Source organism: Sceloporus occidentalis, unplaced genomic scaffold (assembly GCF_023333645.1).
Source record: "Sceloporus occidentalis isolate IW3139 unplaced genomic scaffold, rSceOcc1.0.p SCAF_1, whole genome shotgun sequence".
In the NCBI taxonomy this organism is placed as follows: domain Eukaryota; kingdom Metazoa; phylum Chordata; class Lepidosauria; order Squamata; family Phrynosomatidae; genus Sceloporus; species Sceloporus occidentalis.
Genome location: NW_028316981.1, coordinates 243,580,421 through 243,593,493, shown reverse-complemented (window position 1 = coordinate 243,593,493; position 13,073 = coordinate 243,580,421). Strand labels below are relative to the sequence as shown.

Sequence of the window (13,073 nt, the reverse complement as noted above, 5' to 3'; positions counted from 1 at the left end):
AGGGCCATGTGATTCTCATGGGCAACACAAGTCTGTTGTAGCTTCTGATGCCAGAGAAAAGCCTTGGTGAGCTCCACAAAGAAACAAAACAACTTGTACAGTTACATACAGTGAAATTTTCAAACTAAAAAGTCTAAGAAAAGTTAGGTGGCATTGGAAGATTCCTGTATTTTCACAATCGCTTATCTTTAGATGGGAACCAGTATCATCATGTACAAATGGCTTCGTTTTACTTCACATTTTCAGAGTTCTCTGTTCTGTGACAATGGTAGTGCACTGTTCATTTTTTTCTTTGAAGCCATATTTTCCAGGTAAGTTACTTATAAAGGTGTTCGGTTAGCTTTATTTGAGTTCTATGTATGGTAGGCCAGCATACAACATGAGGAACCAGTTTCATGACTCTTTGTATAGAATGATTTTTGCGTATAATCTGAAACCCAGTTTTTCTTACCCAGAATGGCAAAGTGTTTTCCCTAGGGATTTTTAGGACACTTTTCTAAGCATTACTAGGTCCTGCAGCATGACCTCCAGCAGAAGGATACCATAGAATTATGCAGAAGAATCTAGAAAATGCCTAGAAAACATATTTTTGGTCATGTACAGTCGGCCCTTCTTAAACACTGATTTTTTATACGTGGATTCAAGCATCCATGGTTTGAAAATATTCAAAAAAAGTATAAATTTCAAATATCAAACCTTGGTTTTCCATTTTTTATAAGGGACACCATTTTGCTATGTCATTATATTTAATGGAACTTGAGCATACACGGATTTTGTTATCTACGGGGGATCTTGGAACCAAATCCCAGCGGACAAGGGTCCACTGTATAACTGAAACTGCGTAATACGAGCAACAATTTCCTGTGTATAGTGAAACAAAAACATCTAAATCATAAAATCTGCACATTATTACAGGAGTGGGCAACTTCCTGAAATCTGGGAGCTGCTAGACCTGTGAGGATCAGACCTTCCACTCACTCACCCATGACACAAATTCTGAAAGGGGGCTCTCACACTGGGGGGATGGAGGGCAGCTTTGTGATTTTTAGGCATCCTTGAAATAATTTAGTTCTAGAAAAATATTTTTTGTGTTTGGGAAAGGACGTTTGGGCAGGTCAGGGAGGACGACAAGCTAAATTTCTGCCTGTTCCCTAGAGGATGGGAGGGCCATTTTCAGTGAAATAAATAAACAATAGTGGGGCATAGGGAAATGGCCTCATGCAGCCTGTTGGCCACAGTTTGACCATCCCTGCTTTAAAGTTTTGAAATGCACCCCCCCCCCCAAATAAATGTCATATCACTTTTTCTTCTAGCAAAGTACTAAAATGTAGCTGTCTTTCTCATTTAGGTCTCTGCCACATTTGCAGCAAGTTTGGTAACTAGTCCAGCTATTGGAGCACACCTCTCTACCCTCTATGGTGATAATTTGGTGGTATTAATAGCAACAGTTGTAGCTGTTGTGGACATCTGTTTCATTCTGCTGGCTGTACCAGAATCTCTACCTGAAAAAATGAGACCACCTTCATGGGGAGCCCTTATATCATGGGAACAAGCAGATCCTTTTGCAGTGAGTTATTCTTTGCATTCATTCTCCTAAGGAAAGTTTTTGTTTATTGAAAACAATATTCAGGTAGATAAACTTTCAGCAGTTTTATATACATTAACTAAATGCGAATCCCATCAGATATGCCTGAAGTAGCTCCTTGAATCTTGACTTGCCCATAGAAACAGCTCTTGAGTTGCCATGGACAACATACTGGGGTTATTGTCTTCAGTGTTTGCAGTTCACAGGTGTAGTGCTTATCTTTGTCTTGTTATTGCTGGTTCAAACGGAAATACAATTAGTATGGTCGTAGCAGTATACTCCATATGATGGTAAAATCCAAAATGACCTTGCAGAAATTAGTGCAGTCTTCTGTTTCAGATTTGTCCTACAATCAGTAATACAGGACTACTCTTTGGAAAAGCCAGTGCACCTTGTGAAGAAGGGCAAGTTGCCAGCCAAATGTGGTACCTTAAGTCCTTTCTGCTTTTCTGCAGGCATCATTTGCCTAATTTGCCGTCTCCAGGAAGTTCAGACCATGCTAACAGTCCCAATTCCTGTCTTAGGGGAACAACTGAATATGAGAGAAGCAACTATAGCAATTGTTACTGTGTCCATGTTGTACTCACTAGGAGTGTTGTAGTGTTTCTTTACTCAACTTGGGGGGTGGGGTGGGGAGATGAAGCTCTTGGAGGAACAAACTCCCCTCTGTTGTTCAGGTAACAAAGCATAAGAACTGCTTTGATGGCCACAGGTCCATTTTTGTTAAGCTCATGGTTTCCATGAGCAGCTGGCCAAGTGAACCTAGAAAGCTCATAAATGGAAGAAAGCCCATTAATAGGTGTTTGAAATGAACCACAGGTGGAATATAGTCTGAAAAATGTACCTCAAATAAAACAAAACAAACAAAAAACCTTAGAACCATATGTAATTCTTTCTAGTTTCTTCCCTTGATTGATTTTCCTTCAATCTTTTGACAGTCATTGAGAAAAGTTGGGAAGGATTCCACAATCTTGCTGACTTGCATTACCGTCTTTCTTTCGTACCTGCCTGAGGCTGGCCAGTATTCTAGCTTTTTTCTGTACTTGAGACAAGTAAGTAATTTTGTTGTTTGGTGTTTTTAAAGTATTATTCTGACTTACCAGATTGTTTCAGATAAATTCTTAAATTTAGAATATACCTAAGGAATAAATGAAAGGTTTAAAGTGGAGGGGGAATGAGTATGGTCTGGGGGCTGCATTTAGTCCCCAAGGCTGTTTTGTACCACCCTGACTCCTGCAGTGATTCACTTTTAAATTGCTCACATAGTCTAGCCTTTGATAAGGACAATATAATCCATTTTCCCAAAGCAGAAGTGAATTCTAACCATGCCTGGTTTCATTTCCCCCATTTTTGGCATTCCTGGCAGTCTGTGCTCCCCCTGAAAAGTTCTTGAGGTATTAAATATGCAAAAAGTTGCATAATATTCACTGAAGTATTATAGCATATAGCCATTGTACAGCTGAGCTTGTTTTAGTATTACTTGGGCAATTGTGGGTTTCAGTGCACAGATCTGGTACAAATATTTATATTTTTAAACAGTGCAATGGCCAAAGTTCACATGACTAATGGTATGCTTGCAGTAGGACACCCTTTTCCTTTAACAACAAACCCATGAATTTCTTTCCTGCTCCCAACCAGCAATTCTTTGAAAACTCAGAAATGATTTATGATTCAGATTGGGGTACAGTTTAGGCTTAAATAACAGCTACTGATGACATCCTTGTACAGGATATAGAGGACTGGGTGATGTAACTAGAAAAAGCTGAAATCCTGTGTACACCTGGGAGTCTCTTGACAACTAAATGATTCTTTTCTCAACAAACATACTCCTTGTACTTCTGTATCTGTTTAGAAGAAGACATAACTTACATGTGACTGTATGGTTGATAGAAAAAAAGTCCCTTTAGATGATGTTGGTGATTCTGTTTATTTCCTTTTAGAAATCTTAATTTATAGTCTCATATGAAATATGTCCCATCTAACAGGACACGACACTAAGGAATCTGTTGTACTTTTTGTTTGACCAAAAGTTGACTTACTCTTTATACCTGATCTCAACCTCTTCTGAGCCAAATTCCTTTCAGAACAGTAACAGCCACCACTGGAATCACTTTTGACGTTCTTATAACCCAAAGTTGCTTTTTGGGTCTTGCTTAATTTTCAGTAGTTTTGTATAAGTGTAGTCATTCTCATTCGTTTAATCATTTGTACAAAACGTTTCTGTGTCCAAATGTTTCTGTGTCTCGGTTTGCCTGCAGGTGATAAAATTTGAATATGCTAGCATTGCAGCATTCATAGCAGTTATTGGAATTCTGTCTATAGTTGCTCAGGTAAGCATAATCTTGTAACACTTAATTTTAATGAACATTCATAACAACAGGCTTGGAAAAATGAAGGTCTTTGCAAGTTCATGCTGAGAGAGTGTTCCAAAGCTGGTACATCAACAGTGAAAAGCTCTCTTTCTTTTCTTATGGGTTGCAGAACAGATTTTGCATGTTCTAAATAGTCCACTCAGATTCCATACCAAGATGAGAATTGTGCAGCTCATAGCCTGCATGTAGCACTTTGGAGATTCCCACTGGCCCTTTGTGGGTCGCCAAGGTGTCCCCATTCCCCAGAACTTCAGATTTGTTTCTAGCAGGAAAACTCAGGTTGTCCACTGAAATGAAACACTCATTAGTGCCAGATTAGGCCATTCCAAACAGTTTCAAGAGGGAACAAAGGGGGGGGGGGGTAAAAGTGGTCAAATGTCACTTCCAATCCCCACAGGAGCATATGTGACAGGGCACTGCAGCCTTCCAGTGGTTCAGAGGAACCAAAAATTGTGGTTAGCAGCCTTCTGGGCTCTGTGTAAATGTTGTAGCAGTTTTCCTGTATTGATTAACATTTGAACTAGACGCCATGTCAATTCTGTAGCATAAGTTCTTTTACCAAAATACTGTTGAAGCACAATAGCTTTTCGGTTGGCTAAGAAGCTACCCCTATTGGGCATCTGCTTGTCTTGAATACAACTTAAAAATTTGTCCCGCTCGAGTTCTGTTGTTCTAAATATAACAGCTGAAGAGAATATAAGGAAAAAGATGACATGAGATCTGAATAGAGATGGGAAAGAAATTCAAGTGTGTGTGGTTTGTGATGTGTGAGAATGTTAATAAAAACTGAGTCCATATTTTTTAAGTTTTGCATTATCAGGAAACAAATGTGAGCATCAGATTTTATTTTCTTTTTGAATTATGCATACATATGTGCACAACTGGAAATGCACATCTTTGAAAAATGTACACAAATTGAAATATCAATGAGATGATATATAAACATGGAAACATTTGGAAAATTATGTACCTAAATTCTCACATAGTTCAGTATTGGAGAAGAAAACAAAGCCTCACAACCCAGTACAAAACAAGGACAGGAAGAAAATGCTAGTGGAAAACTGCACAAAACTGAGTTGAGAGAGTTGTGAACTGAAATAGTGTTAATAAGGATTGTTACAAGAAGGATTCACATGAATACTATAGAAATAGTTCTTCTATTAATTGCAGGAAGAGCTAGTACAATAGTTAAGAACACAGCCTACCCTTAAAATTGTTCCTAAGATGTAGTCTCACTAGGTGGAATAAGGACCGTTCATATATCTCAATTTCATTTCCATCTGATAATACTCTTTTTGTTTACAGAGTAGTTTCATGATTACTGAAAAAGAGGATGTAAATTTTTTTTTTTGTGATTAACTTGAAAATACTTGTTCTTTAGAAAGTTTCTCCCCAAATTTGGCTATAGTGACTTCATTTAAAAATGAAGGTAAGTTGTGACATGCTAGTTGACTGACTGTTTGTAAATATATAATGCTTAAGACTGTCTAAATTTTAAAGCTTTTTTTTTCTCTTGTAGACTATTTTTCTCAGTATCCTGATGCGGTCTATAGGGAATAAAAATACAGTACTCCTTGGCCTTGGTTTTCAGATGTTCCAGCTGGCCTGGTATGGTTTTGGTTCTCAACCCTGGTAAGTGCAGTGGTCTTAGAACAGGTATGTCTTTGTTGGCACTTTTAAATTCTCCATTTCTTACTGTTCTGTAGCTGTTCTGCTTCAGTTATTGTAAGCCACCTTGGGTACTGATGGGGCTGAAAAGGAGGTGGAATGTTTCTGAGAAATGTATCTGACTTTGAAGCACACTTTCAAATATATGGGGAATAGAGTTCTGCTGCTGTCTGCAACTCTGAAGGTTGTGATAACTGGTTATTCTGGAGAGTATTGGGCAAGGTCCAGGGATCATAAGGAGCCAAGGCATTGTAGGAAATTCTTACATGATACTGCACACCTCTGTTCAGCTTCTAGAGTTTTCATCTTATATTTTATAACCTCTTGCTGTATGAAGTGTGTATTTTGATATTTTCAACTGAACAGTTGGGAAGTGTTTAAGAGTTAGGCTGAAAGATACAGTTTATGTATGCTTCTTCATCTGCACAATTAAGCAGTTTGTATATAACATCTAGCCATTTTACGGTATAAAATAGACCACTACCTAGCAAGGTTCTCTGCCCCATGTCTTGAGAAGTACACTAACTGATGATCTTTCTGTGTGGGGTAAGCATTGTTAACTATTGCAGCTTCTTGGGGTGGGAAACTTCCAATGGTCAGTACCAGTCCTCATAGCAAACATAATATGTATCTTAGCTTTAAATATAATGCTACCAACATGTAACAACTGTAAAACAATCTTTTGTCTTGCTTTCAAATTATGTCATGGCCTGGCTTTGTGTGTCTTGCTAGGATGATGTGGGCAGCAGGAGCTGTAGCAGCCATGTCAAGTATTACATTTCCAGCAATCAGTGCTCTTGTGTCCCGAAATGCAGACTCAGACCAACAAGGTGAATACATTGACTTTCTTTTTCTGTAAAATATTGTTTTAAGTGCTGATTTCTTTCCAAATCAGTGTGCTTTACTGGCCACTTTCACAAGGCTACTAAGTATCAAATCACATTAGCTCTTTGAAAGCAATACATTATACATCTTACATGTGTACTTTATTTTAATTTAAAAATCACAGATATAACGGCCATTGTATGCTTGATTAAAGAAAAAATACATCACACATGGTCTTAACATTAGTAGTTTTTTAAAAAGTAGCTAGCAAATGTACCATAGCAAAACCACAATATGTAGACCTTTTTTCAATCGGATAGAGAGTGCACCATTCCATAAATTTGTCTGTGACCTTGGAAGATAAGCAACATCACAGTTACTGTTGACAAAGTAAATGCGTAAGTGCCATAAAATTTATCCAAAAGATTTAGATTTTTGAGCTTACATGTGCATGTGTGTAGCTGTGCTTTAGAAAACACACTAGCTTTTTGGAAGCAGTGCATTATACATCTTACTTGTACAGTATACATGATAGGAAATAAGTTTTGCTTAACGTGGATCTTCAAAAATTGTGATCTGGGACATGCTGAAGTCCACTTTCCTTATTGAGTAACCTTTGGAGGGGGCATCATTGAAAGGTGTGGGCTGGGACCAGGGAATTGGTATGAGATAGTCTAGCTGAGAGAGAGAAAAAAAAATGAAAAATTGAAAACTGAAAGTCCTTAATCATACTGAATCATACATGACATAGTCCTCTGATAACAGTTAGCCAGCATAACTGTGACCAGTTAATAGTCCTGTGCAATTGAATAAGTAGTGGTCTTATGCAAAAGGCCAGTAAAATTTCATTTCCAATTGGTTGATGGCTGATTTTGAGCAAATAGACTATTATAAGTCCTGTCTAATTGGTTGAGGACAAAAGACCAGGAAAACTTGACAGTTGCTGGTAGTACAGTATCCAAGGGGCTTCCGTTCTGGACCTCTACCCCATCCCTGTAGATGTTAAATACTTCAGAACCTCAAATCACATTATACTCAGTTATGGTGTGACATGTATGCAACTGTGTTTTGTGGCCGTGTGCATGCTCTGCCATTGAGGAGAACAGAACTGGGCTATCTACAGATGCTCCAATCTGCAGGTGGGAAGACCACCAATACAGAGGTCTGAATGTAATAGTCACTCCTGATATGTAGAGATGCACAGATTAGAAGAGCTTCAGATATTTAAAAAGCAGAAAAGAAGAAAAGTAAGGTTTCTGTGACTGACTGTTTCCACTGCTTAGTTATAGCTGTTTCTAACAGTCTCCAGCTATGCTATTTCTAAGACAAGTGTCATACCTGATAGTGCTGGACAGTTAGGCTATTAAATACTGCACAATAGTGCTATACCTGTTAGGGAATAATATAGCAGATGTATCTTTTGAAGTAACTGTGGAAAAATATATGGGGTTTCCCCCCTTTGATACCTATTTAGAAATGTGTAGAATCCTTAAACCAGTGGTTGTGCAACACAAAATATGATAGGAATATGCCCAGACTGAAAAATCTATGTGGTGTGTGTGTGTACTGAGCCCAAGTCCATATGAATTTTATTGAGTCTCTTCCTGTTTTGGTAAGATGATCACATATTTTGCTGAATGGCATAGAATGGAAATAAAATGATAGTATCAACAAGAGAAAAAACACTTGAAAAATAATTTAAATTAGAAAATTTGCAGGTTAAAACAGAATAACCCAAAGCATTAATCTTGCAGTAATTCTTTTGAGGTCTTCAGGAGTTAATGAGTGCAAGCTACTGCCATCTAGTGGTTACTGAGTTCTTCAACATGATGTGTGGTTTCTCCATTGAAATGAGTAATCAAATTGCCACTCTGGATTTTTGAAACAAGGAAATCTCTACATTTCAGAGAACATATTTATGTACCAAGATAACACCTGGTCTGAAGGGTTGTTTTTTTTTTTGCAGTGCAACTAATCCTCCTGGAACACTTAATGCTCAGTCACTTTGAAACACCATGATAGTTACATGATAGCTTGAAAATCATTAAAGTGCAGGTTAGAGTTGCTGTATTATAATTTTAAAACTGAACTGGTCAGTTGAGATTATTTTGCTTTTTATTTAAATTTGCTTTTCTTTCTACAGGAGTTGTCCAGGGAATAATAACTGGAATCAGAGGCCTTTGCAATGGTCTTGGCCCTGCTCTTTATGGCTTTATATTTTTCCTATTCCATGTGGAACTTAATGAGTTGGCACCTGTTCAAGATAAAACAACTATGCAGGATCCAAGTGATGAAGTAAATTCTGATTGGTGTCTTGTTTCTTTTTAATTGTTCTGTGGTGTTACATGTTTGCAGTAAAAACCAGTTACATATGCTGTTCTAGCTTGGTTGTAGGAAACCTATAGACATCTGCATGTTGCTGCTTTTTTCATATTGGAACCTGACAGCATAAGATTATGCAAGAAATGTTTTTAGCCCACATGCCATCCTTAAAGGGATATGGAAGAACTCTACCATCAGAAATTTCTGAAAAAGTTTTTCCATGTTGGGAGGGATTCCTTGTGCTGTTGTCCTAATTCATTACCTTTGATAACTGTTCACAGATATGTCTTAATTTTTTTCCCTTTTCTGCCTCTTGACAGTAAAACCCTGTACTATCTGTTATATTTGATAACCCATTTTTATAGTATGATTGGATAAAGTCACTTGAACAAACTTGACACTTGTGCAGTTATGTAAACAAAATGTAGGGAATGCGTGTCTACACTCTACAGATGTTATAGAATTGCACTCCCTTCAAGTCAGTGCTAGGTTTCTACAGCTGGATATAGGCATCCTTGTTTTAAAATGGCTTCTCATAAAATCAACTTAATTTGGTACTATGTGGGAAACTGTTTCCCTTGATTCTACACATGCAGCAATTCACAATTACTGACCATTATCTTAGTTCTCTTATAAAGTTTGACTTTTATAAAAATTATTCTGAAGTTTATTCTGAATATACTTCTGGAAACTTTGTATTTTATTTCAAAAACGTCTTTTATGTGCAAGAGAATGTTTTTCCAGTACCAAAAAGCTACCTTTTCTGCAATTGCATTCATTTCCACGGGGGGAAAAAGATAGTTGGGGCAGTGCCAATTTTCCTTAGGAATTCAGAGAGCAAAAGCTTATGGGGAGGATACTATTGAGACTAACTGTTTATTTTTCTGTCTGTGTTTATCATAAATGGGTGATTCATTGTTTCTCTTTGTCACCACAGTGTGTCCATTTATTTTTATGTAGCCGCCTCTTTGCTGGTGTATTTGAGGTGCTTTATAATGGGGCTGTCAGAATTTCCACACATTTATGGTTGAGTCAGCACTTCTGTTTATAATCATGTAGTTTTTAATAATTTACAGTTTGTGGCAAAGGCACTGCTGAAGCCTGTCATAATAGTGCTCCCAGGGAAAACATTTTTCAATAGAAGAGTGATATAAAAGTTATTATTAATAACCTATAATTCCTATTTATTATTAACTCTGGCTATTGATACGATAATTTGAAGATGTTAGTATCTTCCTAATCTTGTATCAGTTGGTATTCATTTCTGTTACCTGCTTATATTGTGTATACTCTATATAATATGTACAGTTACATCATCAAGAGTTCTTTATCTTTCTTGAGTTTGCCTGGTATGATCTTGGGTCAAAGAGAAGTGGATTGCCACTACTCACCATCCTCCTTCCAGAGTACCTATGAGGAATAGGTTAATCCTTCTGTTCCCACCCAGTCCAAGTCAAAAAAGTAATTTTTCCAGATTCCTTCAAGAGTCCCATGTGCCATTGGAGTACACCTAGTCCCAGTTGCGTCTTGGTGTCTCCTGTGAGGCTGGCAAACTGGCTGGGATGTCTTCTTGTCTTGCTTTTACAGCTGCCTCCATGAGCAGGGTGTTCTGGGTGGCCAGGCAACCTGCTGCCAAACATAGCAAGATACAGATAGGACAGTTCTGTGACCAGCTTTGGAAGCAATTAGAACAATTGAGATTGGTGACTCCTTCCAACTGCTACTTCCATTCAGCAAGACATTAGAGATAAGATATCACCCCATCACTGAGTCAAGGCAGGATCTGGATTGTTGAAAACCGCATGCTTTTACATGGCTGCCAAGGCCATCTAAACATTTTTAACTCCTGGCTGAATGTGGGTTTTTTGGCTAGTCAGTTAGTGTAACAAAAGTAATTGTACTAACACTATCTGTACAGAGTCATAGGTAGCTTAGACATAGGTTTGCATATCCTCATTTTCATTTCATCCTCACAGATTCCTTTGAGATTGCTCATCCATTCATTTGCTCTCTTCCTTTCTCTCTCCAGAGTTCAATTATACCTGGCCCGCCTTTCCTATTCGGAGCATGTGCAGTCCTTCTAGCTTTTCTGGTTGCCTTATTTATCCCTGAGCACAGTAAAGCCAACAGTTCCAGGAAGCACAGCAACAGCATCAGCAGTATCCAGAGCAACAACCCAGATCGAGGCAGTGATGAGGACATTGAGCCACTGCTGCAAGATAGCAGCGTATGAGAGCTAGACTTTGCTAATGTTAATATTGACTGCAAGCAAGCAAAATCCATGCACTGAGCTCTAAATTCAGAGCATAACTTTACTGGAGTGAGATTTTGACTCGTCAGAAGCTTTGCACATTTCACATTGTGTAAGTGGGCATTGATGTCCAATTTGGGAGGATTTCAGCCACTTACTGTGTTTTTGTTTTTTGTTTTGTATAACAGTCCAAAGTAGTTATTTTTGTGTATCTGTGCAAATCCAATCAAGCCCAATACTGAACTTGGAATTATGGAATACATTATCTTGGAAAATACCTTAACACACATTTGAACACTGAGCACCTAAATTCACTGTGAACAGACCACAGCCCCTGCAAGAAATAGCAAGTAGTCAAGTTTTTCCATTATGCCTTTCCATTGGATATGTACTCCTTTGTAGCCCTCTTGGGTTTGGGAAAATATTATATACAAGTAAATGTTACTGATAGAAAAAGGTCATTAGGAAATCTCTCCATCATTATCTTACTTATCATGTTGTCTTGATGAATTGATATTGCTTAACTAGTTAGTGATGAGTGTTGCAGGAGAACTTCAGCCACTGAAATAGAGGTTATTTACAAGTTTTTCAACTCTTATGCCCAAAGACTCTTAACTTACTATGTGCAAAAAGGGCTCCATTTGGAATCTAAAATGAGCAAAAACAATTCTTTACTGATGGAAGGCATTAGTTGTTACTGAACTAGCTAGCATCTCCTGCGTGGCCAGTTCTAACACAGAAACTAATTAACTGGATGCTGAGGCAATTTACATTGACTTGTGTGTATTTACTGCATCATCTGTCACTTCTGATCTGCCATATGAAGCACTTCCAAACCTGTTAATTTCACTCCTGCCTTCATATCAATTTCTGAAGAATCTCTTGGAATTACAATTATGAAATGCTTCTCCAAAAGAGGCTTTAAAAGATGGTTTAGTTTCTACACCGTATCAAGCTATAATTTTTAGAGGCATTTTATGAAATTGCACAGATTTCTATGTATTTTGCTGCAGTGGAAAAGGATCATTACACAACAGTCTAACAAAGTACTCTTATGAATGTTTTATATGTACTGAAATATATGTAGATATTTGTAAGAAGTTTTACTTTTTCCAGATGAGATAATGTGTAAATCTTGTATTTATAAATGTAATGAGGGTGTTGACAGATATACAGCTTTTATAAAGGATTGTGTAATGACTGACCAAAATTTAAATATATATATATATATATTTTGAAACTTGTTCCGCCTTAAGCAAAGATATCAAACCTTTTGTACTATGCAGTTTGGTTTTTAAGTTAATAAGCTTCCTAATGCATAATAAATTTGCAACCTATATTATACATGTTTCAGATGTGATTTTACTATTTTATGTATAATTTCTCCTAGTACAAAAGGGATATTGAAATAATTTGAGGTACATCATTATTAGCTCAGTGTCGGAGTAATATGTCATAACTCATTAACTTTCTTTCCTTGCCCAAGATTTTGCAGACTTTAGAGGTTTCATAAAAATGAGTATTAAAAATTATTTAAATTGGATTTTAAAATTCAAATCAGTGTACATGATAGAACTGATTAAATATAATTTAAACTAATTAAAGATTAAAGATAATTTAAACTGGTTAAAGATGAAGCAGATCTAATGGCAGCAAGTGCTTTTCCCAAGAAGTCCCATTTTCTTTCAATGAATAAATGGAGAGTAGCTCAAATGTGATCATTGAACTCTCAGTACACAAATGGTTTCCAGGACTTAGAATGAATTGTAAGTATCTTTCCAAGCTCCTCTCTCTGAGACACACACACAAACATACACCGTGTCTGAAAAGCTAAAAATTAACCTGACCTAATAACAAAGGAGTGAAGAATACGAAGTCACATGTATTCTTTGTCTTGTTTTGCTTCTCTGCTGTGTTAAATTACCTTCCCGTTTACTTAGGAATGTGCATCCTATGGTGAATATTGTCAGCTGATTTCTTGGGTTCCAGAACCTCAGTTGGCAAAACCGTATGAAGCAACCAAAGCTTCTGTCTAACCTTGTTGGTCTGT

At 37.3% G+C, this 13,073-nt stretch overlaps 1 protein-coding gene across 1 annotated transcript in view; it reads left to right on the top strand.

Moving 5' to 3' along the window:
- The window catches only part of LOC149323690 (solute carrier family 71 member 2-like), a 38,527-nt gene extending 26,180 nt beyond the window's left edge, over window positions 1-12,347 (top strand). The window contains exons 6-12 of the mRNA XM_089491054.1: window positions 1,349-1,567; window positions 2,524-2,637; window positions 3,844-3,915; window positions 5,477-5,589; window positions 6,358-6,455; window positions 8,594-8,745; window positions 10,802-12,347. Coding sequence (XP_089347180.1) covers window positions 1,349-1,567; window positions 2,524-2,637; window positions 3,844-3,915; window positions 5,477-5,589; window positions 6,358-6,455; window positions 8,594-8,745; window positions 10,802-11,005 — 972 coding nt within the window. The 3' untranslated portion in view covers window positions 11,006-12,347. The remainder of the gene's footprint in view (window positions 1-1,348; window positions 1,568-2,523; window positions 2,638-3,843; window positions 3,916-5,476; window positions 5,590-6,357; window positions 6,456-8,593; window positions 8,746-10,801) is intronic.
- Window positions 12,348-13,073: the final 726 nt, after the last annotated feature.